The following is a 25,977-nucleotide window of genomic DNA, read 5'->3' as shown; positions in this document are numbered from 1 at the left end:
GCCCCCGCCCCACCCGCCGCCTCCACCCTTCTCCGTTCCTGCCGACCGCCCTTCCCGGGGCTTTCCTGCCCGTCGGCGGCCGCCTCCCGGGGAGGCGCCTTCCACGCATGCCCGGACCCCCCCCCCCTCGGTGTGCCGAGCGCGGGGCTGCCCGGAAGACAATTAAGCCGTTCGTAGGGCCAGGTGCTGCCCCCAGCCGGGTTAGGTGTTAGGTTGTCCGCCCAGCCCACCTGTGGGGTAGGCACTGCTGTTACCGCCCGCAGACAAAAGGCAAACCTGCGGCCTAGAGAAGTTCAGTAAGTTGCCTGGGCTCACACAGCTAGAAAGTGTGTTCGGGGGCCCGTGTGTGGTGGGAGACAGACACAGGTAAGTGACCGTCCAGGGCAGAGGAAGGAGCCGCACGCCCAGGCGGTGCCCATGCCCCGACTCCAGCTGGCCTTCCAGGGCAGGCGAGGCTTTCTGCGAGCTGGAGGACCGCCCCGGCCAAGGCACCGAGCTGGGAGAGCGCCCGGTGTGCTCCGGGCCGACGAGTCCTTGGTGGCTGCCCCAGATGGTTTGGGTTGGGTAGGAAGGTCGCTGCGTCCGCAGCTGCAGAGTTGGAAGGGGCTTGGTTGCCTGGGGAAAGAATGCAGAGTGTGGACAAGAGGCCTCTGGAGCCTGAGTTCTCAACTACAGGCATTTCTCAAGCAAAAAGTGCCTCCTGCCCTGGCAGCAGTGTGGACCCCACTGCTGGAGAGTCCCTTCTCACTCACAGTGACCTGTAAGACAGAGGAGAGCTGGTCCATAGGCGTCCCAAAGCTGACACTGGTCGGCAGTTCAAATCCACCAGCCGCTCCACTGGAGAAAGATAAGACTGCTCCCGGTAACGATTTATAGCCGCGGAGACTGAGTCAGAACGCACTCCGCAGCACTTACCAACAGTTCTTCCAGAAACAGATTGTCTCATGTGCTGAGGGCTGGTGAGTGGACACCAATCTTTCAGTTAGCATCCCAACATGTAACCCACTGTGTCACCAGGGCTCCTAAGATTCCAGCCACAGTATTCATACCCTCGGATTCAAGTAGGAAGACAATGGCGGGGCCCTAGTGTTCATAAATTATAGTTACTGTGTGTTGTCAGACACCAGAGCTCAGTGTCCATGCGCTTTTTCTTAATAAAATAGTTTTTAGCTGCCTTCTTTGTGAGGACTGTATGATAATGCAGTCAGATGCAGTTTGAGTGTGACTAGGGTTCCTCTGGGTGGAGAGCAGGGGGATGGAATGAGAAGACTTCTCCAGCACCTCCTCAAAGACTGGATTCCCATGGCTGGGACTGGCCAATGAGAAAGAGTCGAGGAGGGCAGGAAAGGTGGCCTCCGCAGGGACAGAGCTGAGAAGGCCTGTTAAAGAGGCCCAGCCCATATGGTCAATGAAGCTTGGGGGCAGTAGTACCCCACACCTGAGGGCGAGAGCCAGACAGTCTTCCCTAACGGTATCTCTCACGATCCTGAACCTCCCCATCTATGGAGATCCGTCTTTATAACCTTGTCTCCTGCTCCTCCACACACACACACACACACACTCACACACCATCCTTGACAGTTTCTTCTGCCTCTGCTTAACTCATTCTGTTAACATTTTCAAGATGCCCATCAGTGGCTTTCCCTAAATAATTCACACTAGTTAGTACAGTCATTCCTCAGTGTACGTGGGGGATTGGTTCCAGGACCCTCATGAATACCAAAATCTGTGGATACTCAAGTGCCTATTATAAAATGGTGTCGGATCTCCATATATCCCACACACCCTCCCATGTACTTTAAATCAGCTCTTTTGTTGTGAAGTGCCCTCCAGTCGGTTCTGACCAATAGTGACCCTGCATAGGGTTTCCAGGGAGCAGCTGGTGAACTTGCACTGCCGACCTTGCAGTTCAGAGGTCTTTGCAGTCTGGTGCATTAACCCACAGCGCCACCCCAGGACTCCAAATCAGCTCTAGGTTACAAGGGCATGCTTTACTTTTGGTGGGACAACTGCTAACTTTGGCCACCTATACCTGAAGGTTGGACCTGTGGGTCAGGGAGGAGACCCTGGTGTCAATGATGAGCTGGCTGGACCACAGATGCAGAACACGTAGATATGGAGGTCCAACGTAGTCATATTTCTGTTTTGTAAATAGTCACCGTTTGTTGAGGCTCAATTTCCAGAATTTTCTAAGGAACCCTAGATTCTTCATCATTGACAGAGGAGGCACAGATCACCAGGGTCTCCTCCCTGACCCACAGGTCCAACCTTCAGGTATAGGTGGGCTAAGTTAGCAATTGTCCCACCAAAAGTAAAGCATGCCCTTCCTTCTGGCCACTGAAGCTGGTCCTCTGAGACACGTGAATGTCCCCAGGGGAGCTGCACGTCTGACATGTGCACAGGGAAAGCCCAGCTTGATACAGTCTGCGTCTGCTATTCCCAACCAGATTCCGAGTGCAGCTGCAAAAAGTGCCTGCAACCATCATGTTTTTCTTTAGGAAGGGTGGGAGTAGTGAGCGAGAAAGCCGCTCAGGGCTCCTGGACTGTCAGAAATCATTGGCCTCCAGGCTGGGGAGGTTTGCAGTAATGATGATTTTTGTTCTGCGGGAGGGGGCAAAATCAGTCTTCTGGAAAGAGAGAAATGGCTATTAGGTTTTCATGCTTATTAGAAAAGGACATGAGCTGAGCTGCTTTTTTAATAGGGGGGAAAAATGGAGCTGCTACGTGATTGTGCTGTGCCCAGGAGCCAGCTGGGTTTGCCGTGTCATCCTCAGTGGACGGCTGTGCCTTGGTGTTTCTCCACAAGGATGCTCTGGCAGGCTGAGCCACAGCTTACTACCCAAATGGTACTGAGAAGCTGCCCTGTGTCTAGCAGTGTCCTGGGATGAGGTGCGAGACTACCTGTGAAGGACTCACGGTTAGAGGACAGTGAAGACACTGACCTGGGTGGTGTGTGCCTCCGAAACTGGAGGCAGGACCCCCACCCACTCTTAGGTGGTAGCTGATATGCCACAATGCCCAGTAAAGAGCTGGCCTGCGGCACAGGGGAATGAGTGACACGGCTCTTCTCGTTGTCTCTGAAAGATTTCCCCATGGACAATGGCAGCCACAATCCAGGCCATGGAGAGGAAGATTGAATCGCAGGCTGCTCGCTTGCTTTCCCTTGAAGGCCGGACTGGAATGGCTGAGAAGAAACTGGCCGACTGCGAGAAGACGGCTGTGGAGTTCGGAAACCACATGGAAAGCAAGTGGGCCGTGCTGGGGACGTTGCTACAGGAGTACGGGCTGCTGCAGCGGAGGCTGGAGAACATGGAGAACCTGCTGAGGAATAGAAACTTCTGGATCCTGCGGCTGCCTCCGGGCAGCAAGGGCGAGGTGCCCAAGGTCAGCTCGCGGGCCTCCTGGGGTGGGGGAGCCAGAGCAGCCGAGCCTCTGAGTGTGTGAGTGAGCGCGGTGGCACTGTGGTTCCAGGTGCCCGTGACCTTCGACGACGTGGCCGTGTATTTCTCGGAGCAGGAGTGGGGGAAGCTGGACGAGTGGCAGAAGGAGCTGTACAAGCACGTGATGAGGGGCAACTACGAGACTCTGGTGTCCCTGGGTGAGGCCTGATGCTCGTTCTCTACTAAGTATGGGTTAGGACATTCTCGACTCTCTCCTTGCTGTTTCTCATCTTGGTGTGGTGGTGGTTGTGTGTGGTGGAGTCAGTTCCCAGCCTGCATGGGGCTTCTGGGCCGTGAATCTTGACAAGAGCAGAAAGCCTCAACTTTCTCCCACGAAATGACTGACCTTGTGGTTAGCAGCCCAACACATAAGCACTATGCTACCAGAGCTGCTTTTTCTCATCTTAAGGATTTGTAAATCTCTTCCTCGTATTAGAGATTCCACCGCTGGTGAGGTTCGTGGAGTGCCAAGCCCAGTGCATGGTTGCAGAAGGTTGGAGTAGAGAAGGCTCCTGCTGATCTCATATTGTGACCACACGGCAGCATGTGTCTTTGTGTGACTCTTCAGGGGCCAGTGGAGAGTCTGAGCCAACCATGCCCACGGCCTGGCTTTGCAGCTAGTGTGGCTTTTCCCACTCACCCTGCCCAGTAGAGCCTGCACCCTGTTACTTCCTGGGTTCATTCCTCCTCCGCTCAGTTGTGGGTGTGCCTAAGCGATAATGCAGGCTTAGTGAGGATAAGACAGTTTTCAGTTTGCAGCAATACGTTGCTTTTTAAAATGGAGACTCCACCCAGCCTTGTCAGCCTCAGCACTATGAACGGTTCACATGAGATTGTTTTTCTTAACTGAGGCTGTCCTGCGCGTTGTAGGCTGTGGAGAGCAGCCACCTGGCTTCTAGCCCCTGGTCATGCCCCAGTTAGGACAACCGAAAATGTCTCCAGACTTTGCCAAATATCCCCGAAGAGCAAAATCGCCTCTGGTTGAGAACCACTGCCCTAGATCAGTCAAGAAATGTTACTTCTAGGTCTTTCTTGGTGAAATCTGGCCAACGTCCCAGACTGCCTGTTCTCAGCACTGAACTGACTGTGGCGGAGCCTAACCTGTCTGTCTTCCCTCAGACTACGCTATCTCCAAACCAGAGGTCCTCTCCCAGATTGAACAAGGAAAAGAGCCATGCAACTGGCGTCGCACTGGCCCCAAGATTCCAGATGTTCCAGTGGATCCTAGTCCGGGTGAGAAGCTGGGAGAGGAAGGGCAGGGAAATGCCAATAACATGGAAACAGAAAAGGCAAGGGCCGGGGAGTGCGAACTTTCCAGAGAGCACCAACGAGAATTATCAAACTGCTGGAGACTTTGGCATTGAGTTGGAACCTGTAACAATTCAGCTAGCACCCTAGAAACGAGCACTGTCCACCCTGGAAGTGGACAGCAGACGTGACCTGCCTGCATTCTGGCAGTTGGACCAGCTCCGTAGGGTTTCTGTCAATTCCTGCAGTCTCATTTCTCAGCAGTGTCTAGTGCAGCTTGAATTTCGTCCTCCAATTTCTTGATCTCATGCTGCCTCTTGAAATGGTTGAATGTCAGCCACTTCTTTTTTATACAGTGACCATATATTTCTTCCATCTTACTTGATGTTTCCGGTGTCTCCTCAATGTTTTGCCCATTGTTGTTGTGTGCTTTCAAGTCTGTTCCAACTCAGCTGCCCTGTATAGAGTTTCCGAGAATGGCTAGTGAGTTTCAACTAGTGACCTTGCAGTTCGAAGTTCGGTGCTTCTCCTACAGCGCCCCGTCAGGGATCATTATTGCAACTCAAGACTTGAATTTTTTTCTTCAATTTGAGAAATGTTGAGAGTGTTCTTCCATTTTGGTTTTCTAATTCCAGGTCTTTGCCAATTTTAGTATAATACTTAGTTTTCTCAAGCTGCTCTTTTGCTAGACTTCTTCCATTCACTTTACTGTCTCTTCTGACACCCATTTTGTTTTTTGTCTTCCTTTTCCTGTCTTTCTAATGAGATTTTGGTTCCTTGATGTGTGATCTATATGATGTCATCCACAGCTCATGGGATCTTCAGTCATTAGTGGTCAGTGCATCTACATTTAGGTGGGACATACTCAGGGTCGTACTTGGGCTCTTGGGGACTTGTTTTCATTTTCTTCAACTTCAACTTGAGCTTGCTCATCAACAGTTCCCGTCTGTTCTACTGGCAGGTCTCGGCTTTGTTCTGATGCTGGTGAGTTCTCCAGTGTCTCTTTCCACAGATGTGGACTGCGCCCAGTGGGGTTCATGTGAATCGTTACCATTTATATTGTTGGAAAAAGGTATTTGCAGTGAATAAGTCCTTGATCTTGACAGAATGCTGTTGTGTCACATCTGCAGTCCTGTTTCTATCACTGAGGGCGTATTTTCCAACTGCCAGTCCCTCTTGGTTCCCAGCTTTCACATTCTAATCACTAGTGACTATCAATTCATCTTGATTTATATTTGATCAATTTCAGATTACAGAGTTGATGAAATCTTCAATTTCACCTTTGGCATTTATAGTCAATGCGTAAATTTGAGTAATAATTGTATTAGCTGGTCTTTCTTGTGTTGTTGTTGTTGTTGTTAGGTGGAATTGAGTCGATTCTGGCTCAGTGCAACCCTGTGTCCAATAGAATGAAGCTGCCCGGTCTGGCTCTGTTCTCACAGGTGTATATGTGTGAGCCCATTGTTGTTCCCCTACTGTGTCTGTCTGTCTGATTGGGCTCTTCCTCTCTTTAGTTGACCTCCAGTTTACCAAGCATGATGTCTTCCTCCAGAGACTGGTCCCTCCTAATAACATGTCCAAAGTACGAGAGATGAAGTCTTACCATCCTGGCTTCTGAGGAGCATTCTGGTTGGACTTCTTCCAACACAGATGTTTGTTCTTGTGATAACTCCTTGGTGCTTTCACTATTCTTGGCCAAAACCCTAATTCAAATGCATTGATTCTTCTATGGTCTTCCTTATTCACATGTATATCAGGTGATTGATTAAACGTAATCTTGCCTTGGGTCACCTATGCCTTAGTTCTCAAAAGTCACATCTTTGCTTCTTTATCACTTTAAAGAAGTCTTTTGCAGCTGATTTGCCTAATGCAATACACTGTGTGATTTCTTGACTACTGGTGTGGCATTTTGGGTTAAGGCACTGGACTGCCGACCTTGCAGATCAAACTGACTTTTCAGTCCAGCGCATTAACCCAAAACGCCACACCAGAATGCGATATATATCGCATTCAAAATACTTTCTGATGAAGATTAAAGGTCAGAAACCTTATAGAGGGTTGCTGTGGGTCGGAACCAACTCAACAGCACTTAACAACACCATGTGTGTTGGTTGTGAACCCAAGCAAAAAGAAGTCTTCGACAACTTCAATCTTTTCTCCATTTATCATGATATTTACTGGTCCAGTTGTGAGGATTTTTGCTTTCTTTACATTGAGGTGCAGTCCATACTGAAAGCTATAGTCTTTGATCCTCATCAGAAAGTATCTTAAATCCTCCTCATTTTCTTGTTAGGTGCCAACAACTCGGTACCGACCCATAGCAATGTTATACACAGCAGAACGAAACACTGCCCGATCCTGGGCTAACCTCACTACTGTTGCCATGCTTGAGTCCATCAATGCCGCCACTTGGCCAATCCATCTCGCTGGGGGTCTTCCTCTTTTTCTCTGACCCTCCACCGTACCAAACATGATATCCTTCTCCAGCGACTGATCCCTCCTGACAGTGTGTCTGAAGTATGAGAGACAAAGTTTGTTCATCTTGGCCTCCAAGGAGCACTCTGGCTGCACTTCTTCCAAAACAGATCTATTGGTTCTTTTGGCAGCCCATGGCACTTTCAATATTCTCCTCCAACACCATAACTCAAAAGCATCGATTCTTCTACGGTCATCCTTATTCACTGTCCAGCTTTCGCATGCATATGAGGTTATTGAAAATACCATGGCTTGGGGCAGGTGCACTTTAGTCCTCAAGCTGACATCTTTCCTCTTCAACACTTTAAAAAGGTCTTGTGCAGCAGATTTGCCTAATGCAATACGTCCTTTGATTTCTTGACTGCTGCTTCCATGAGTGTTGATAGTTGATCCAAGAAGAATAAAGTCCTTAAAAACTTTAATCTTTTCTCTGTTGATAAGAATGTTGTTTATTGGTCCAGTAGTGAGAATTTTTGTTTTCTTTACATTGAGATGTAATCCATACCAAAGGCTCTTGCTCTTTGCTCTTCATCAGTAAATAGTTTAAGTCCTCTTCACTTTCAGCAAGCAAGGTTGTATCATCTGCATATCACAGGTTGTTAATGAGGCTTCCTCCAATCCTCATGCCACATTTTTCTTCATATAACCCAACTTCTTGGATTATTTGCTCAGCATACAGGTTGAATAAGTATGGTGAAAGAATACAACCTTGTCGCACACCTTTCTTAATTTTAAAACATTCAATGTTCCCATATTCTGTTCGTACAACGGCCTCTTGGTCCAGGTACAGATTCCTCATGAGCACAATTAAGTGGTCCGGAATACGCATACTTCGCAATGTTGTCCATAGCTTGTCAATCGAAAGTCTTTGCATAGTCAATAAAGTACAGGTAAACATCTTTCTGATATTCTCTGCTTTCAGCCAAGATCCATCGGACTATCCCTCGTTCCATGGCCTCTTCTGAATCCGGCTTGAACCTCTGGAAGTTTTCTGTCAATGTGTGATTGCAACTGTTTCTGTATTACCTTTAGTAAAACTTTACTCACATGGGATATCAAAGAGATTGTCAAATGATTTCCGCATTCCGTTGGGTCACCTCTCTTTGGAATGGGCACAAATATCAATAATCTCTTCCAATCAGTCCACCAGATAGTTGTCTTCCAAATTTCTTGGCAGAGATGAGTGAGTGCCTCCTGTGCCGCCTCACTTTCTTGAAAGATTTCAATCTTTATTCCATCAATTCCTGGTGCCTTTTTCTTTGCCAAGTCTTTCAATGCACCTTGGACTTCCTCCTTCAGTACCATTGGCTCTTGATCATATGCTGCCTCTTGAAACAGTTGAACATTAACCATTTCCTTTTGGTATAGTGTCTCTGTATATTTCTTCCATCTTCTTTTGATGCTTTCTGCATCATTCAATAATTTGCCCAGAGAATCTTTCAATAACGAAAGTCGAGGCTTTCTTCAGTTCCCCCAGTTTGAGAAATGCTGAGCATGTTCCTCCCTTTTTGGTTTTCTGATTCCAGATCTTTGCACATTTTGTTGTAATATTTGGCTTTATCTTCTCGAGCTAATCTTTGAAATGTTCTGTTCATCTCTTGGACCGCCCCATTTCTTCTATTTGCTTTAGCTTCTCTACGCTGGAGAGCAAATTTCAGTCTCTTCTGACAACCATTTTGACCTTTTCCTTCTTTCTTGTCTTCTTAATGACTTTTTGCTTTCTTTATGTATGATGTTCTTGATGTCATCCTACAACTCTTCTGGTGTTCGGTCTTTAGTACTTAATATATCAAATCTGTTTTTCAGATGATCTCTAAATTCATGTAAGATATATTCAAGGTCAGTCCGTCATTTCCTTATAGGCCTATGAATATTATCCTATCACTGACAGTGTTTTTCTTGATCTTGAAATATCCTTTCTGATGATGAATGCAGCACCATTCCACTTCAGCTCACTAACAGCTAACATATTGATCCTCAAGTATCCCATTTCACTTTTGACAACTTCCAGTTTTCCTTGATTCATACTTGATGCATTCCAGGCTCTGGTTATTAATGTTATAGCTATTTCTTCTCATTTTGAATCATGTTACATCAGCAAGAGCTTTCCTCCATCTTTCTCATTCCTTTGACTTGACTTTGAGCAGGCAACTCTTCCCCAGTCTTGTTTTGAGTGCCTTCCAAGCTCGGGGGTCTATCTTCCAGTACTTTATCAGTGTCCTGCTGCTGTCCATCAGGTGCTCACTGGCCAGCTATTTCCACAGCAGAGTATGAGGCCCTTCTTCACAGTCTTAACCTGGAAGCTCTGCTGAAACCTGTCCGCCGTGGATGACGAAGTCCCCGCACACGAGCTTCTGTGGTTTCTGATCTGTGCTGACTTTGAGATGGCCACTTTTCTGACTGGTTTTATTACTGATTTGGGAGTTCATTAGTCATTTTCACGCTGTGCTTAAGGGGAAAGTGCTGTCTGCTGAGAATCTACATTTCTGTCTCTGCTGGTCACCAGGGGCCGGTGCAGACCTGGACCACTTCAAGCTAGAGTCTTGGCACAGAGATCTTGGCCACATTGGTGACGTGAGTGCCTGCTGGGGTTTGTCAGTTCCCAGAGGAGTCATCGTCCCCCTCAGCCTAGAACCAAGGCCAGGCCAGGTGACTTTCCTGCAGGGCAGGTTTTCACTTCTTAAACTTAATCCACTGGGAATGTTGCCTTCTGGGGTCCCCGACTGGTATCTGTGCCTGAGCCCCTGCCTTTTAAGTCCTCCACCCACAGTGGGCATGTTCTATGAGAACGTAGGCTCTGGGAGGTCAGGAGACAACGAGGGCACAGTCACCTGAGTTGTACTGGGCTTTCTTACAATGCTGTCTCTGGTGGGTTTACTTTATTTCTACGTCTTCCATTTTCTTCTAAAGAATTGGTTTGTTCAGTTTGCCCAGTCTCTGCATAGCCAGATGTCTGCCTGAAATAGAAGCGTTGGATACTGCGTCTGCATCTGTGGGGATGATTCTATCATTTTTCGCCGTGAATTCATTAAAAGAATTTCTCCATTCAATTCTCTTTTTAAAAATAAGTCTATGTTAAACTTGTGAATTATTACAAGGGGGCTTCGGAAAAGAGTTCATGGAAAAATGGAATTAAAAGATAATGAAAATTTTCCACAAACTTTTTGAAGCCCCTACTATTCTTGAGTTCTTGGGACAAGCCTACCTGCTCATAATGTATTTGCCTTTTCATCTTTTTTTTTTAATGCATTGCTGGATTTGAGTGGTGTTTTTTCATTTACAATATTTGCATCTGCTATCGAACCTTAAGGTCAGTGGTTCGAAACTACCAGCCACTCCGCGGGAGAAAGATGAGGCTTTCTACTCCCGTAAAGATTTACACTCTCGGAAACCCTGTACAGGGTAGCTATGGGTCGGACCCGACTCGAAGGCACTTAACAACAACAATCGTGAGATGATGCACAATTTTTTTTCATCTACTGGCCTATAGTCTTTGCTGTCAGCATTCCACTGATCTCATAAAAGAAGTTGACAGGTGTTTCCTCTCAGCATGTTGAAGGAGCCAATAGCTTAATTGCTGATGGAAATCAGCTTTCAGTTTGCATCTGTCTGTCCTTCTCTTTGTTGTTAAGTGCTGTCCAGTGGTTCCGGCTCGGCTCTTAGTGACCCTGTGGAAGGTTTCTGAGGAGCGGCTGTTGAGTTTGAACCACCGACCTTGAGGTCGAGTGCTTACCCTCGGGGCCACAGCAGGCAGGCCTCTATGACTCCTACGGTCTTGGTTGGACTCTGTTTGACTCCGTTTCACACTAATGTTGTCGAGGGTTGTTTTCTTCTGTTTCTTACTTCAAACTGTTGTGACTAAATGCCATCAAGTCAACTCCAGCTCTAAGCGAACCTGTATAGGGTTTCCACGAGTGACTCGTGGGTTTGAACCGCCAGTCTTGAAGTTAGCAGTTCGGTGTTTATCCTACAGCACACCACAAACTGGGAACTCCTAATTTCTTTAATTTTGGAAAATTCTCTGCCATTACATCTTTGCTTATTGTCATTTACCTGTTTCTCTATTCTTGCTACCTGAAATTTCTACCAGCATATGTTGGACCTCTCATTCTATCCCCCTTTCTCTTAGCTTCTGTTTCGTATGTTTTCATTTCTTTCTCATTACTGTTGTTGTTAAGTGCCGTCAAGTTGGTTCCGACCCATAGCGAGCCTGTCTAGGGTTTCTGAGGAGCAGGTGGTGAGTTTGAACCACCAATGTTGCAGTTCAAACGGCTTTGCAGTCTGACGCATTAACCCACAGCGCCACACCAGGACTGTACTCTGGATTCTTTCCTCTTCACTGTGTTTAGTCTGTTTTGAGATTTTCATTTCAGTGACTGCTTTTGTCATTTCTAGAATGTTTGTGTCATTCTTTCAGAGTTGCCTTTTTAAAGATTCTTACCATGGAGATGCTGTTCCTTCTGTTTCCTTAGCTGTGTTATTTGTAGTTCTTGTCCCGTATTATTTAGCTTGCTTTTCTTTCTGTAGTTCTTGGGAGTGCTTGCTAACTCCTTTGACCCTTTGGCCACTCTTCAGTTGATAATCTCCTTTTTTTAGTGGGAGTGCCTTGTGCTGTGTCCCTAGAGGGCAGTTTCGCCTTTTTCAGTTCTGGTACTGTACAGGTTTCCATGAGTCTCAGCCCAGTTGTACGGATCCACTCCTGGATTGTTATGACTTGTGTGTGTAATTGTTTGACCTTTATTACCTTGGGCTCCTCCGGGCCTCCCTTTGCCTGGGTCATTTTGTTGCCTTGCCCTTTGCCCAAGTTACTGCGCATCTTCCCTCTAGTTAGTGATTTACCACCTCCCCTAGTAACCAGCAAAGAGCAGTCCTTTCTGTGTGTAAACCTTTCCTAGACTGTTTGCAGTTGTTGTTAAGTTCCAAGCTGAAGAGGGTTTCCAAGGAGCAGCTAGTGGGTTTGAACTGCCAACCTTGTGGTTAGCGCTGACTTTGCAGTCCAGTGCTTATCCTATGGTGCCACACCAGGACTCCCACAACAGGTCTCATATAATATCGTCCTTTTGTGATTAATTTCACTCAACATAAGATTCTGTTGTTATCGTTAGGTGCCATCGAGTCCGTTCTGACTCTTAGCAACTTTATTCTACACAGCAGAACAGAACACTGCCCGGTCCTGCGCCCTCCTTACAATCGCTGATAAAGTTGTTCTCATTGTTGTGGCTCTGTGTCGGTCCATCTCATTGGGGGTTTCCTCTTTTTCGGTGACCCTCCACTATATCAAACATAATGTTCTTCTCCAAGGACTGGTCCCTTCTGATAATATGTCCGAAGCATGAGAGACAAAGTCTCACCATCCTGGCTTCTAAGGGGCTTTCTGGCTGCACTTCTTTCAACACAGATCTGTTTGTTCTTCTGGCAGTCCATGGTACTTTCAATATTCTCCTCCAACACCATAACTCAAATGCATCAATTCTACCGTCTTCCTTATTCAGTCATTGATCAACTTTCACATGCATACGAGGCTATTGAAAATACCATGGCTTGGGTCAGGTGCACCTTAGTCCTGAAACTGACATCTTTGCTCTTCACTCGAGAGATCTTGTGCAGCAGCTTTGCCAGATGTAATCAGTCATTTGATTTTATTGACTTCTGCTTCCGTGAGTGTTGATAGTGGATCCAGGAAGAATGAAGTCCTTGACAACTTCAACCTTCCGTTTATCATGATGTTATTTATTGGTCCAGTGGTGAGGATTTTTATTTTCTTTACACTGAGGTGCAACCCATAATGAAGGCTGTGGTCTTTGATTTTTATCAGTAAATATTTTAAGTCCTCTTGACTTTCACCAAGCAAGGTTGTATCATCTGCATATCGCAGGTTGCTAATGAGTCTTCCTCCAATCCTGATGACATGCTCTTCTTCATGTCCTTTAGGTTAGGAGGTTTCTCTGAAGGTTCCATGTTGTTCTTTAATGTTGCTTCTTAGTATCCCATTGTTCTGCCCCAAGTGGATAGTGTGAAGTCAGTGTGGACACAGGCCTGCGCTTTCCCAGGGGGTGGTTCTCCCGCCTGTGATCCTCCTTTGTCTCATGGAACCCCAGCCCTGAGTCCTGTACCTGACTCCAAAGACCCTGAGGGCCACTTGCCCTCTGCTCCAACTCTTGGTTTGACCTTGCATTTTCTGATTTTTGTATGTGGAATCTTTCTTCTGAGTTCACCTAAATATGTGGGTGGGGCTTTCTGTGTTTGGAGTGGGAGAGCAGACTGTCGCTGCTGTTAGCCTGACTTCCCCACTGAGCAGAAGTTGACGGCGGACCCCTTCATCCTGCCTGTGTTCTCAAGCTTCACCCTGAAGGCCCCAATGCCCCGTTTGCTGATACCTGTCTTTCCACCCTGCCCTTTGCTGTTTACAGGCCCCTGGAAGGCCCCTGTGTCCGACATCCTGAGACCGCGCTGGGGCCCCTGAGCCATTCCTGTCCTTGCTCATAAGCTCTCCCTTCCCTAGGCTCCGGGCCCCCTGTCCCCGCTCCTGACCTTCTGATGCAGATCAAGCAGGAGGGCGAACTCCAGCTTCAGGAGCAGCAGGCTCTGGGGGTGGAGGCCTGGGCAGCCGGGCAGCCGGACATCGGGGAGGAGCCCTGGGGGCTGAGCCAGCTGGACTCTGGAGCCGGAGACCTCTCCACAGACACGCCCCCTGGTGAGTGGCCAGGACAGAGTGCATGCTGGGGGCTGGGGGCAGGTAGACAGGAAGGGACTCCTTGAGACCCACTGGGGTCCACATCCTCACCCTGTTCCTCCTCCTCCCAAGCCAGGCATTTCCATCACTAGTCAGCTGATCAGTGATGTCCAAGCATTCTAGAACTGCACCAAGGGGTCTCCACCGTGGTTGGCAGGGTCTCTCAGACCTACCTCACTCACGTTTCCTCCATCTCCCTCTTTCCTCGGGTCTCTTCCCTGCAGGTATCCATTCAAGCTTTCCCACCACTATCCCTCCCAGCTCCTGGCAGGCTGACCTCCCTCCCCACCACCCTTCCTCAGCCTGCTCAGATGGGACCCTGAAGCTCAACACTGTGGCCTCCACAGAAGGTATGTGGGGGCCCATGACAAACACTCTTGTTTTAATTGGTGAACTGGCCAGATCCATCAGCCAACAGGTATTGAGTTTCCAACTTCGACTCTGTCCTCTGTGCTGTTGATGTCCTTTCACTTGGTGGCAGCCAGTGTGTCCTGAGAAGGGATTCCTGGAGTGGATATGCCACCTTCCCAGGCCCCTGCAGTGGTTCCTTTCTTACATGGAAAACAAAACAAAGCCGCTTCATCCAGGTGTATGGGAAGAACGAAAGTCCCTAGATCCCAGTACAGAACCTCAGGATGTGACATGCACATGCCCGTCCGTAAACTCTGACACACGTGGGCCGGCTCGGTGTCCTCACAGTTGGTGAGCTAGTGCAGTGCTGAGCACTTGCCACACGCCCTGCAGTATGCTCAGTGCTCTGGGTGTCAGATGCCCGAGGAAGTGGAGCTAGGGAGCCCGGGAGAGTGGCAGGCCCACCTAAATCCCAGGCCAGCACTCTTAACCCTCAGGTGCATGCCGTCTGTGGTCAGTTACCTCTCAGAGTGAGTTCACGATGCCCTGGAGGTTCCTGAGCACTGATCTCAGGGGGCTGGTCCTGAGAGGCGGTTGTGGTCTGAGCAGGGAGGGGACAGAAAACACCTGCTATCTCTGCCTCTCTCAGCAGATGTAAAAATCGTGATTAAAACGGAGGTCCAGGAGGAGGAGGTAGTGGCCACACCGGTGCATCCTACCGACCTGGAGGCCCACGGAGCCCTGTTTGCACCAGGCCAGGCCACGAGGTTTTTCCCCAGCCCTGTCCAGGAGGGGGCCTGGGAGAGCCAGGGCAGCGCCTTTCCCAGCCAGGACCCTGTGCTGGGACTGAGGGAGCCGGGCAGACCGGAGCGGGACGGCCGGGAGCTTAGCCCTGCGGTGGCCCAGGAGGAAACCCCCGCGGGGGACTGGCTCTTTGGTGGGGTCCGGTGGGGTTGGAACTTCCGGTGCAAACCTTCTATGGGCCTAAACCCCAGGCCTGGGCCTGAGGGTCTCCCTTACCCCATCCCAGACAGTGCAGAGGTGGTCCTGGACCCCGGCCAGGCCCCAAGACCTTTCAACGATCGTTGTAAGTACCCGGGCTGGACAAAGGGCTTTGGCCACAAGCCCGGGTTGAAGAAGCACCCAACAGCGCCTCCTGGAGGCCGGCCTTTCACCTGCGCCACGTGTGGGAAGAGTTTCCAGCTGCAGGTCAGCCTGGCCGCCCACCAGCGCGCCTGCGGGCTGCCTGAAGGCACGGGCGCGGGCACCGGCACGGGCGCAGCCAGCACCACGGGCGCCACAGGTGGCAGCACACGCGGGGACGGGAACGCGCTACGCTGCGGGGAGTGTGGGCGCTGCTTCACGCGGCCGGCCCACCTCATCCGACACCGGATGCTGCACACCGGGGAGCGGCCCTTCCCCTGCACCGAGTGCGAGAAGCGCTTCACCGAGCGATCCAAGCTCATCGACCACTACCGGACGCACACAGGCGTACGGCCCTTCGCCTGCACCGTCTGCGGCAAGAGCTTCATCCGCAAGGACCACCTGCGCAAACACCAGCGCAACCACGCTGCTGGCGCCAAGGGGCCGGCCCGGGGTCAGCCGCTCCCACCTTTGCCAGCAGCGCCCCCGGACCCCTTCAAAAGCCCGGGCGCCAAAGGGCCCGGGACCACCACAGACCTGGTGACGGATTGGACGTGTAGCCTCAGCGTCTTGGGGCCCGCCGACGGCAGTAGCCTGTGACACCCCGACAAGGCCACCGGCTGCTGAGGCTCCTAGGCGCACAGGCTTTCAAAGGCTCTCTTCCAGGCGTCAGGGAGGCCAATCGAGAGTGAGCGCTGACCACAGGAGAAATGTCCAGCCATCCCATCTCCAACTGTCAACACAGCCCAGCTCTCCCATTGTGAAACCGCACCGTAGAGCTTTACGTAATTTAATGATGAAACTTGTATTTTTTAATTCTTGAGGAAAAAGCTGGAAAATAGTAGTAGCACCAGTTTGAATTTTGCCGCATACTTTGGAATTTCTAAGCATGTGTTTGTGTCCACTGGGTCCTCACCAAGTCTGACAGTGAGCCGAGTGTTGGGGGCTGCTAGCAGGTGACTTCCCGGAATGGGGTGACCCTCCATGCCAGGGCTGAGCCAGTCTAGGCCTGTGAAGTGAGGGCGGCTGGGAGCTGGAGAGCTGGGGCATCAACTCGGCCGGGAGAAGGACTTCCCCTGCCTTTTCCAGCGCCCCTCTCCTGGTCTCCTCTCCCGTTGACTGCTGTCTGCAGTCCCCGTGGAGGGGAAAGGGATCTGGAGAGAGTGAAAACTGAGGCGGGGGGGCTTCAGCCCAGCAGAGCCTGATGGAGCAGGACCGGCGCCCTCCACCCCAGCGAGCGGCTCTACTCTGGGCCCCTCTCTGTCCTGTGTTTTGTTTTCCACGTGCTCCACGTTGCACCCATATGGTCATTACTGGGACTTGGTGCAGCAGGCAAAATGGGCATGACTTTCTAGAGATGAGGAATTGCATTGCCCAAAGAGGACACCCACCACTCAGCTTATCACTGGGTACAGGGTACTGTGTGCCAAGAAGTGTGAAGAGCCGCAGGTGAGACACATGAGCTTGGGGAGAAAGGGTGACTGGTGGCCTCTTCTAAGATCTACCCCCCGCCTGCAGGCAGCGCCCACCCATGTGTGTGCGCGTGCGCTCACCCTCGGATCAGAAAGCTGGGAAAGGGCAAGTGGCTTGCTCCTTGCCGGGGTCTGACATCTTCACAATGGAAGTAAAACCAGACCCAGAGCTCTCAATTCCACCACAGTGCTGTCTTGGCCACGTGATACCCATTTTCATTTTGTGGACATATCCACTGATTCTCTTACCCAAAGTGGGCACCTCATTCCCTGCAGGAAGGAAAGGCAGCATTCATTCATTCAGCAACCTCATGCGTACTTTTATTAGGCAATAGACTAGTTATGAAAATTGTTTCTATGTATGTATATTTTGTACCTGTTTACACTTCTAATATTGATATAACTGATATTTTGAAAAACAATGAACAGAAAACACCCTGTTAAAATAAAATCTAACCAGCACCAAGGCGGTTTGGTGGGTTCCATTCTTAGAGCTGACAATTTGGTGCATGTTTCTGACCACAGCTTCATCCGTGCCATTCTTCTGCACTTGGTCACCTTGAACCCAAACGGGCAACTGTCTCTAAGAACTGAAAATGGAAGAATCCCGGAGACATTTGACTTGGGATAAACTGACATTTGGAGGGAAAATGAAAATATACCTTACTCACTTTGTTTCCAAATATAAACATGGGGTTTGTTTTGTTTTTGTCATTTATGTAATTTGATGGGAAGGCCGTAAGAATAGGAAGGTCTGCTAGAAAAATGGTAAAATGTCAACACGTCATATTGTGTCTTGATTGGGGTCTAGGTCATGGAAGGACTGATTATGCTTGCCCTTGAGATGCCTGATCTTGGAGCAAAGTAGACGTGAACTGGGCATTGGAGGTGTCCTAGGTCTGAGCTCTGGTACCATGACTTGCTAACTATGACATGGAGCAAGCCACCACTTCCGGTCGCTGTGCTAATGTACAGAAATGAAGACATGGACAAGGTTCCTTCAAAAAGTTGGTGGAGAAATTCCCTTTTTTCACAAAATTTTGAAGCTTTCTCCTGTGATCTTAATGGTCCTTGTAGCTCTGCCTTTTGAAACCCTGGGGTCCTTGGGAATCACCATGTATAGCCAGATGTCACCTCAGGAAGGCCACGTGTCAGCCTGTGGAGGTGGGCCAGGAATGGTGCCTTATACCTGGATTTAAGTCACCGGTTGGAGAGAGAAAGGCAGATGAGCTTCCTTCTGTGCACCTGGCACGATGTACCATTCAGCTGGGAGTCTGAGGCCTCTGAGCTCTGCTCCCACACTGGAGACATCCTGTCTGGCCTCTCCCTAGCTCCACTTGTCCACACCTACTAGAATTATCTGCAAAGGTAAAGCCATTCACGTCCTCGGCAGATTGGTCCGTAGCCTCACTCTGCTACCACCCGATTAGGGTGGGAAACTGCTCTCCGAAGCTTTGGGCCTCTGCGCAGAAGTCCCGTCCACTTCTCCACTGGAGCACTCGGGCCCTTAGGCTGTATTTAAACCCCCTGTGAGCCCTGGTGGTGCTGGAGGGTCAGCAGTTGAGGCCCCCCAGTTGCTCCACACGAGAAAGATGAGGCTGTGTATGGCTGTGAAGATTGGCAGTATTAGAAGGTGCGGTTCTAGTCGCCCTGTAGGGTCTGTAATGATTGCTTTTTGGTATGTGAATGAGCAAGCTTGGCTTTCGCAGCCTTAGAAGGTGGTGGTGGTGGTGTCATGTGCCGTGGAGTCGGTGACCCTGTATGGGGTTTCCAAGGCTATAAATCTTTATGGGAACAGAAAGCCTCATCTTTCTCCCACGCAACAGCTGGTAGTTTCGAACTGCTGACCTTGCAGTTCGCAGCCCGATTCGTAACCACTACGCTACGGGTGCCCCTTTTGGCTTGGGCCTAACCTGTGACAAGATTTCAGAGGCCTGTGCAAGTTCCCTGGAATGTGGTTAGCAGCTAGTAGATGAAACTAGGAAAGGTAGGTGGCCACGCTAGAGTGGAAGACAGTGCTCTTGCCTGCCTTTCTAGCCCAGGAAGCCGCTTGGGGTGCGTATGGCCGGGGCTACAACTACCCCTAGTGCGGGGGGGTTCAGTGGTAGAAGTCTCGCCTGCCGTGCAGGAGGTCCCGGTTTGTTTCCCAGCCCATGCAGAATCGGACTGCTAACGTCAACGTCGGCGATTTGAAACTACCAGCTGTTCCTCGGGAGAAAGCTGAGGCGTTCAACTATGTTTCAGTGATTTTTAAATCATTCAGAAACATTTTTAAATGTAAAATACAAAGTAATCCATCTACTCGACAAATAATTTATATAATAATCCCTCATGCATTCCACCAGCCAGAGCTTACCCTTGCTAACATTCTATTAGGTTTTCAGTCTTTTTTGATGGTAGTCTTTTTAAGATTGTGAAATTATAAAATACAGTTAGCTTTAACCTTTCACTGCAGGGAACAAACGAGAGGGACAATGAGAACTCTCATCCATCTCAGTGTGGCCGTGACTGAATGTGGGCTGATGACATCTCACCTTTTCTCCCACCTTGGCTTTCTTTGGAGCTCCTTGTTAATTCCATTGCGTGTGTCTGTAGTACTTGGAAGTTAACTCGGGATGATGCCCTGACAGCTGCCCAGTGTTCCCTCCACCATCCCCACCACCCTACTCTGCCGTCTGAGTCTCACCATGTCTCTAAGCCACACTTCAGGAAGGAACCCCTGACCATGGATGACTCCCGGGTTTCTGCCTGAGTGCCGTTTTCCAAGACAGGGCGTGGAAGGAGCAGGTTTGGGAAAGAGGGAGGAGTTGAATTCAGATGTCCAGAGGGACCGTCCAACCAGACTAGATACGCATCATGGTATGAGGTAAGACTACCTCTAAAAAATCAGCTCAATTAGGACACTACCAAGAGTTAGGACCAAGCTTTATATGCAAACGACAGTCCCCCAGCCCCCAAGTCTGCTCATGACTTCAGACACTGGCTCTAAGCTTGAGGGTTCCCAGGACACCCACTTCTCATCGAATCCACCCAACCAAGTTCATTGCTCTCGAGTCATTTCCAACACACAGTGATCCTGTAGGACGGTAGAACTGCCCAAAGGGGTCCCAAGGCTGTAAATGAAAGGAAGCAGACTGCCATACCGTTCTGTTCCAGTAAAGCTGGTAGGTTCAAACCATTACCCTCTGCGCTAACAGCCGAGTGCTTTAACCACTGCACCACCAGAACGCCTACAAATGGGGGGAGGGGCACTACCTTCTCAGGTTCTGTAATTTATTAGAATGACTCAGAACATGTGAAAGTGATACAGATTATAGCTTTATTAGAGCAAAAAAGATAAAGAGACACAAAGATTCTGTGACGCTTTTGTGTCCCACGGTGGGTTCCTAAGTCCAGCCTGTGGGTATGTCCCTAGGTCTGTAACATGTATCACTAGCACACTGCAGGAATAACGTCTTTCAGAAAGATCAGCACGAGGCTGGTCCCTCTGGTTAAAGGCATCTCACCTGTTGGACTTTTCCAACATACTATGTTAAGTGCCTTCAAGTAGTTCTGACTCATAGCAACCCCATATTTCCAAGGAGTGACTGGTGAGCTTAAAGCACGGAAATTACGGTTCAAATCGACCTTGCAGTCCAGCGCATTAACGTGCAGCACCTTAATCTTTACTTGTTAGCAACTCATTTCAAAATGGGTCCATCATCAAAGTCATGGAGGCTAGAATTTACAATCTATCACAAAATGGAGTCACTTGGCGGGAAGGGCCATAATCAATAATGAGCTGTCTGCACACACGTTCTCTAGTGTCCACTCTACAGACTTAGCAACTAGTTCTCGGACCTGTGGAACGCGGGCTGTTGGGGTTGGATACGCCAAGTGTAAATCACTAGGACTTCTTCTATCTTCAGTAATAAAAACCAAAAGCAATACTGCATTCCTGGAGGGATAGCAGACAGTAGTGCCACCATCGATTTGAATGGTGACCCACCACATTTGCTTTGAACTCACCTATGTGACCTATGCAGATAACAGAGGAATCTGGAGAATGACAGTTGATTACAGTAAACTTACCCAGATGGTGACTCCAACTGCAGCTGCTGTTCCAAATGTGCTTTTATTTCTTGGGCAAATTAAAGTATCCCTAGGTACTTAGTATGTAGCTATTGACGTATCGCATTAGGCAATTCTGCTGCACAAGAACTTTTTAAAGTGTTGAAGAGCAAAGATAGCAGCTTGAGGACTAAGGTGCGTCTGACCGAAGCCATGATATTTTCAGTGACCTCATATACATGCGAAAGCTGGACAGTGAGTAAGGAAGACCGTAGAAGAATTGATGCTTTTGAGTTATGGTGTTGGAGGAGAATATTGATAGTGCCATGGCACTTTCCAAAAGGACCAATAGATCTGTTTTGGAAGAAGTGCAGCCAGAGTGCTCCTTGGCGGCCAAGATGGACATATTGTCAGGAGGGACCAGTCACTGGAGAAGGATATCATGTTTGGTAAAGGGGAAGGTCAGAGGAAAAGAGGAAGACCCGCAACGACATGGATTGGCCAAGTGGCAACATCATCAAGCGTGGCAACAGTAGTGAGGTTGGCCCAGGATCGGGCAGTGTTTCGTTCTGCTGTGCATAAGGCCGCTATGAGTCGGTACCGATTCGATGGTACCTAACAACAACAACAAAAATGGTGTGGAACATGCTAAGCTATCCCTTCTAAGATGAACGAACAATAAGTTGCTGCTTCTGGCTTCTCCTACAACCAAGAATGAGACACGACCCCTGATGAACCTCCTTGGGTTTGGGAGGCAGCATATATTCCTCACCTGAGTATAGTGCTCCAGCCTGTTTACCAAGTGGCCCGGAACAAGAAAGTCTCGGACAGGTCCAGGTGGAGTTATAGAATGCAATCGGTACAATGGTGCTTACGGTGGCAGTGGCAGCCAGAAATGCTGTTTGGAGTCCATCGTGCGCCCCTGTTGGTAAATGACAGTGAAAACTCTTACCATGTGTGATTAAAGCCCTGCCATCTTCTGCAGATAACTACTCGCCATTTGAGAAACTGCTTTTAACTTCTAGCTTGTTACTAAGCTTCGTAGAGTCTGAACACTTAGCAATGGGCCACCATGTTTCCACATGATCTGAGCTTCTCACCCACCACGTCATAGTCAGGCATGTTCAACAGCACGCCAGCAGCAAATGAAGTGTATATGCAGAGTCAAAGCACAAATTACTTACATGACAAAGTGGCCCAAATGCCCATGGTCCCACGCCTGCTACCTTACCGTCTCTTGTCCAGCCCACAAGAAGTTTTCCTTGAAAAAGAGGAAATGTGGGGACTTCCTTTAAGGTGGCAGATGGGCAGACACACTATACCTACCCATGCCAGCAAACATACAGGAGACAAAATAAAACAGATACAGGTAAAAATGCTGGCACCCAGACCTTCAGAAGAAAGGTGAGAGAGTTGATGGACTGCTGGGTGGGAGGAGAGGCGAGCGAGGAAGACTGACTGGGGAACCGCTGACCCTCTTGTGAGCAGCTTTGAGAGCAGAGGGGTATTCGTGTGAGTGACCGGAAAGGAGTGATTTCTTCTTTTTCCCCATACTCCCCTGATGGCCAGCTCCACCCTCACTCAGCCCCACTGCAGACCCAGCTCTCTGGGAGTTCAGAGCTATGAGCAGTATCAGCTGGGGGTTGGCTGTGCTGCTTTAGGGTTTGGATTAGGTAGATTTGACTCCAGACCTACAAAACCTACAGAACCACCACACCAGCATTTATTTAACCAGTCACACTGCCCCCAGCTTCCCTATGGTCCTAACAGACACGGGAACCCAGCTCCATCAAGGGTCCACACAAAGTCACACCGAGGCCAATAGGAACTCACCCCATCTAGGCCCAGAAACTCTGCTGTCCCATCCCTTCCACAACCACCTCCTGACCTCCTTGAATTGCAGGAGCCTCCCAGAGATTTACCCCCTCTGAGTACAAAAACTGCTCTGTTTATTTTTACAAATACAACAACCCACACTGCCCCAGAGACAACAGACAAAATTGTCTCACACGAAAAAAACAAGAGAGAATGGCTCAAACAAATGATCAAATGCAGAGCCAGAAAACATTTCTGAGGAAGAAAAGGTAAGGGAACTAACTGAAAAAGAATTTTTAAAAATGATAATTCGGTACCTTCAAAGGCTTAGTAGAAAAATCAAGGAACACAATGAGAACTTTATAAGAATTCAGGTAAATACTACAAGAACAAACAGATAGAATAAATGCAAATTTTGAAGCAATACAAAACTTTTAAACAGAAATCCAGAAGATTAATACTAAGATCTCAGAAATGGACAATACACTGACAGGGCAAAGGAGTAGATTCGAAGCAATGAAACCCGAATTAGAGCTTGAAGATAAATCTCTCAATACTAATATGCTAGAAGAACCATTAGAAAAAATCCGAATAAAGCCTAAGAGTTTTGTGGGACAACATGAAGAAGAACAACTTGCAGGTGATCAGAATTCCAACACAGGAAGAGACAAGAACAGAGAAAATTGTTGAAGAGTTGTTGGAAGAAAACTTCCATAACATCATGAAAGATGATCAGATAAGAATACAAGAAGCTAGATGAAAAGAGACGAAGACCAGCGGTTGTGGCCGCATTGCCGATCTCACTCAGCAGCTGGCTTCACGTAGAACCTTGGAGAAGGAGGTTCAGAAATGAATCTCCTCTCCCTCCCTGCTCCTGGTTTACAGTTGTGTGGCGAACCTTGTCTAACACCATGGCCAGCAATGTTACCAACAAGACAGACCTCGCTCTGTGTATTTATTGGAAATCTTAATACTCCAGCAATCAAGATGTCTGATGTGGAGGCAATTTTCTCGAAGTCTGGTAAAATCGTGGCTTGCTCTATTCATGAGAACTTTGCCTTTGTTCAGTATGTTCATGAGAGAAGGCCCGGGCTGTGTGGCAGGAGAGGACGACAGGATGATTGCTGACCAGGTAGGTGTTAGGTAGGAATGGTGCTGCAGAGCCAAACGTGAGCAGAGGAAAGCAGGTGTGAAACGATCTGCCGCGGAGATGCTCGGCTTTTCTTTTGACTCGGACTCTGATTTTCAGCGGGATGATTACAACAGGATGCGCAGCTATCCAGCACGTGGGCCACCGCCTCCTCAGGCTGTAGTGCCCTCAAAACGCCAGCGTATATCAGGAAACACCTCACAGAGGGGCGAAAGTGGCTTCAATTCTAAAAGTGGACAGGGGATCTTCCAAGTTGGGAAAATTTAAAGGAGATGACCTTCATTCAGACCATTAAGAAGGAGGTGACCCAGATAAAAAAAAAAGTGGATTCTCTACTGGAAAGCATGGAAAAAACTGAAAAGGAATGAGGGAAACCAGGAGTAGAGATGAAGAAGAAGTAGTCAGAACAGCAGCTCCCGGAAGGAAGATGGGGCCTGAGGGGGGCAGATGACTCTGCTGAGGAGGGGGACCTACGTGACGGTGATGATGCTGAAGATGGGGATGACCAGCTGGAGTTGATCAAGATGATGACAAAGAGGCTGAGGAAGGAGCGGCTGACTCTTAGGCACATAGTGGGGCTTCGCAATGTTAGCCCATTATTTCTTTACCTAGGCTCTTGTCGAAGATCATATTGGTCACCAGATCCTCTCCTCTAGAATCTTCAGCCACAGCCTCACTCTTCTCCCCATCCTTGTCCTTCCCACGTTCGTTCGTTCATTCATATTGCCCGTCCCCTGGTCCCGTTCTCACTTCCTTTGATGCTCCCAAGTTAAGTCTTAGCCTGTAATTTTTGCTTTTAAGTTTGATACCTCTTTGACATAACAATAAAGAGGATGTATGTTTTTTATCCTCTGTCTCCAGAATAATGTCTTGGTATTCAGGGAGTACCAAGTTATTTCCACTCATCTCTGAGTTCACTAGTTGCTTCCCTAATTGCCCAGGCAGCCTCATTTAGTTGGGTAGCACCTGAGAATAGCTTTGAGTTAGAAGTCTGTGTGTTATCCCCTACATAAGTATTGTGTGGGGCTGTTCAACTCAGATGTAACAATGCATTTTTTTGTGAATGACAGTTGGCATGTCAAGTGCATACTCTAGAAAAATAGTGTAATAGTCTTTTTAAGATTTGTTTTCTAAAGTTGATTGTTGTTGTTGTTAAGTTGTTAAGTGCCATCGAGTCGGTTCCGACCCATAGCGACCCTGTACAGGGTTTCCGAGGGTGTAAATCTTTACGGGAGTAGAAAGCCTCATCTTTCTCCCGCGGAGCGGCTGGTAGTTTCGAACTGCTGACCTTAAGGTTCGCAGCCCGATTCGTAACCACTACGCTACCAGAGCTCCTTTGTGGGTTATTTTTGTGAACAGCCTGGTTTTGGGGACTTTTTTCCTCAAATGAAGTCCTTATTAAAGCAGGAAAAAAAAAAAAAAGAAGAAGTTGGATGACTCCCAAGCAAGATAGATCCCAAAAGGAAATCACCAATACATTTCATAATCAACTTTCTCAAATCAAAGATAAGAAAGAATCCTGAGAACAGCTCAGGAAAAAATGAAAACTTACCTACAAAGGAGAACCAATAAGACTAAACTCTGATTTCTCAGCAGAAACCATGTATGCAAGAAGGCAATGGGGGAGATGACATACTCTGAAAGAAAAAAATTGCCAACCAAAAATCATAAAGCCAGCAAAGCTGTCCCTCAAATATAATGGCAAAATCAGGACATTTCCTGATAAACAAAAGTTAAAGGAATTTGTAATGGCCACACCAACTTTACCAAAATAATGCTCAAGAGTGTTCTTTGGACTGAGAACCAACTACAGCAGAAAGCAACCTGAGATTGTCGTATGTGCCAATGCCACCCAGGACTCAATCGTGATACAGAAGTATTAAAGTCAAAACAAAAACAAGATTGAAAATGGGATCCAGAGATATCACTGGATAATGAAGTCAACCACAAATGTCAAGGAAGTCAAGTAGATTTCAAGATAAAACAGATGTGTTTTAAGGGGGGAAATTTTAATAAAATTACAGGTAACCTCAAAGTAAACTAATGCACCTGCACATCAAAATAAATAAGAGATCAGAAAGATTGAGTAAATGTTGTTGC

General features: G+C 48.4%; 1 protein-coding gene and 1 pseudogene across 1 annotated transcript; both read left to right on the top strand.

Moving 5' to 3' along the window:
- The first annotated feature begins 107 nt into the window (after positions 1 to 107).
- Positions 108 to 15,990, top strand: ZNF746 (zinc finger protein 746). The gene is made up of 10 exons (XM_006861294.1): positions 108 to 200; positions 242 to 366; positions 445 to 511; positions 676 to 807; positions 3,085 to 3,384; positions 3,517 to 3,598; positions 4,560 to 4,673; positions 13,666 to 13,857; positions 14,121 to 14,246; positions 14,900 to 15,990. Exons 1-10 carry the CDS (start codon positions 108 to 110, stop codon positions 15,988 to 15,990), a joined length of 2,322 nt encoding a protein of 773 aa, XP_006861356.1.
- A 7,648-nt stretch (positions 15,991 to 23,638) lies between these two features.
- LOC102828135 lies at positions 23,639 to 24,442 on the top strand (annotated as a pseudogene).
- The last annotated feature ends 1,535 nt before the right edge of the window (positions 24,443 to 25,977 follow it).

The sequence above is a fragment of the Chrysochloris asiatica genome, unplaced genomic scaffold (genome assembly GCF_000296735.1).
Source record: "Chrysochloris asiatica unplaced genomic scaffold, ChrAsi1.0 scaffold00041, whole genome shotgun sequence".
Lineage (NCBI taxonomy): Eukaryota > Metazoa > Chordata > Mammalia > Afrosoricida > Chrysochloridae > Chrysochloris > Chrysochloris asiatica.
Note: the sequence above shows the minus strand (reverse complement) of the source record. Positions and strands in the feature narration are given on the sequence as shown.

Excerpts from the sequence above, each read along its gene's own strand:
- ZNF746 (XM_006861294.1), top strand. The coding sequence starts at position 108 with ATGCCCGGACCCCCCCCCCCTCGGTGTGCCGAGCGCGGGGCTGCCCGG. Across the intron at positions 367-444 it reads GTGGTGGGAGACAGACACAG|GGCAGGCGAGGCTTTCTGCG; the intron begins GTAAGTGACCGT and ends CTGGCCTTCCAG. Across the intron at positions 3,599-4,559 it reads CGAGACTCTGGTGTCCCTGG|ACTACGCTATCTCCAAACCA; the intron begins GTGAGGCCTGAT and ends GTCTTCCCTCAG.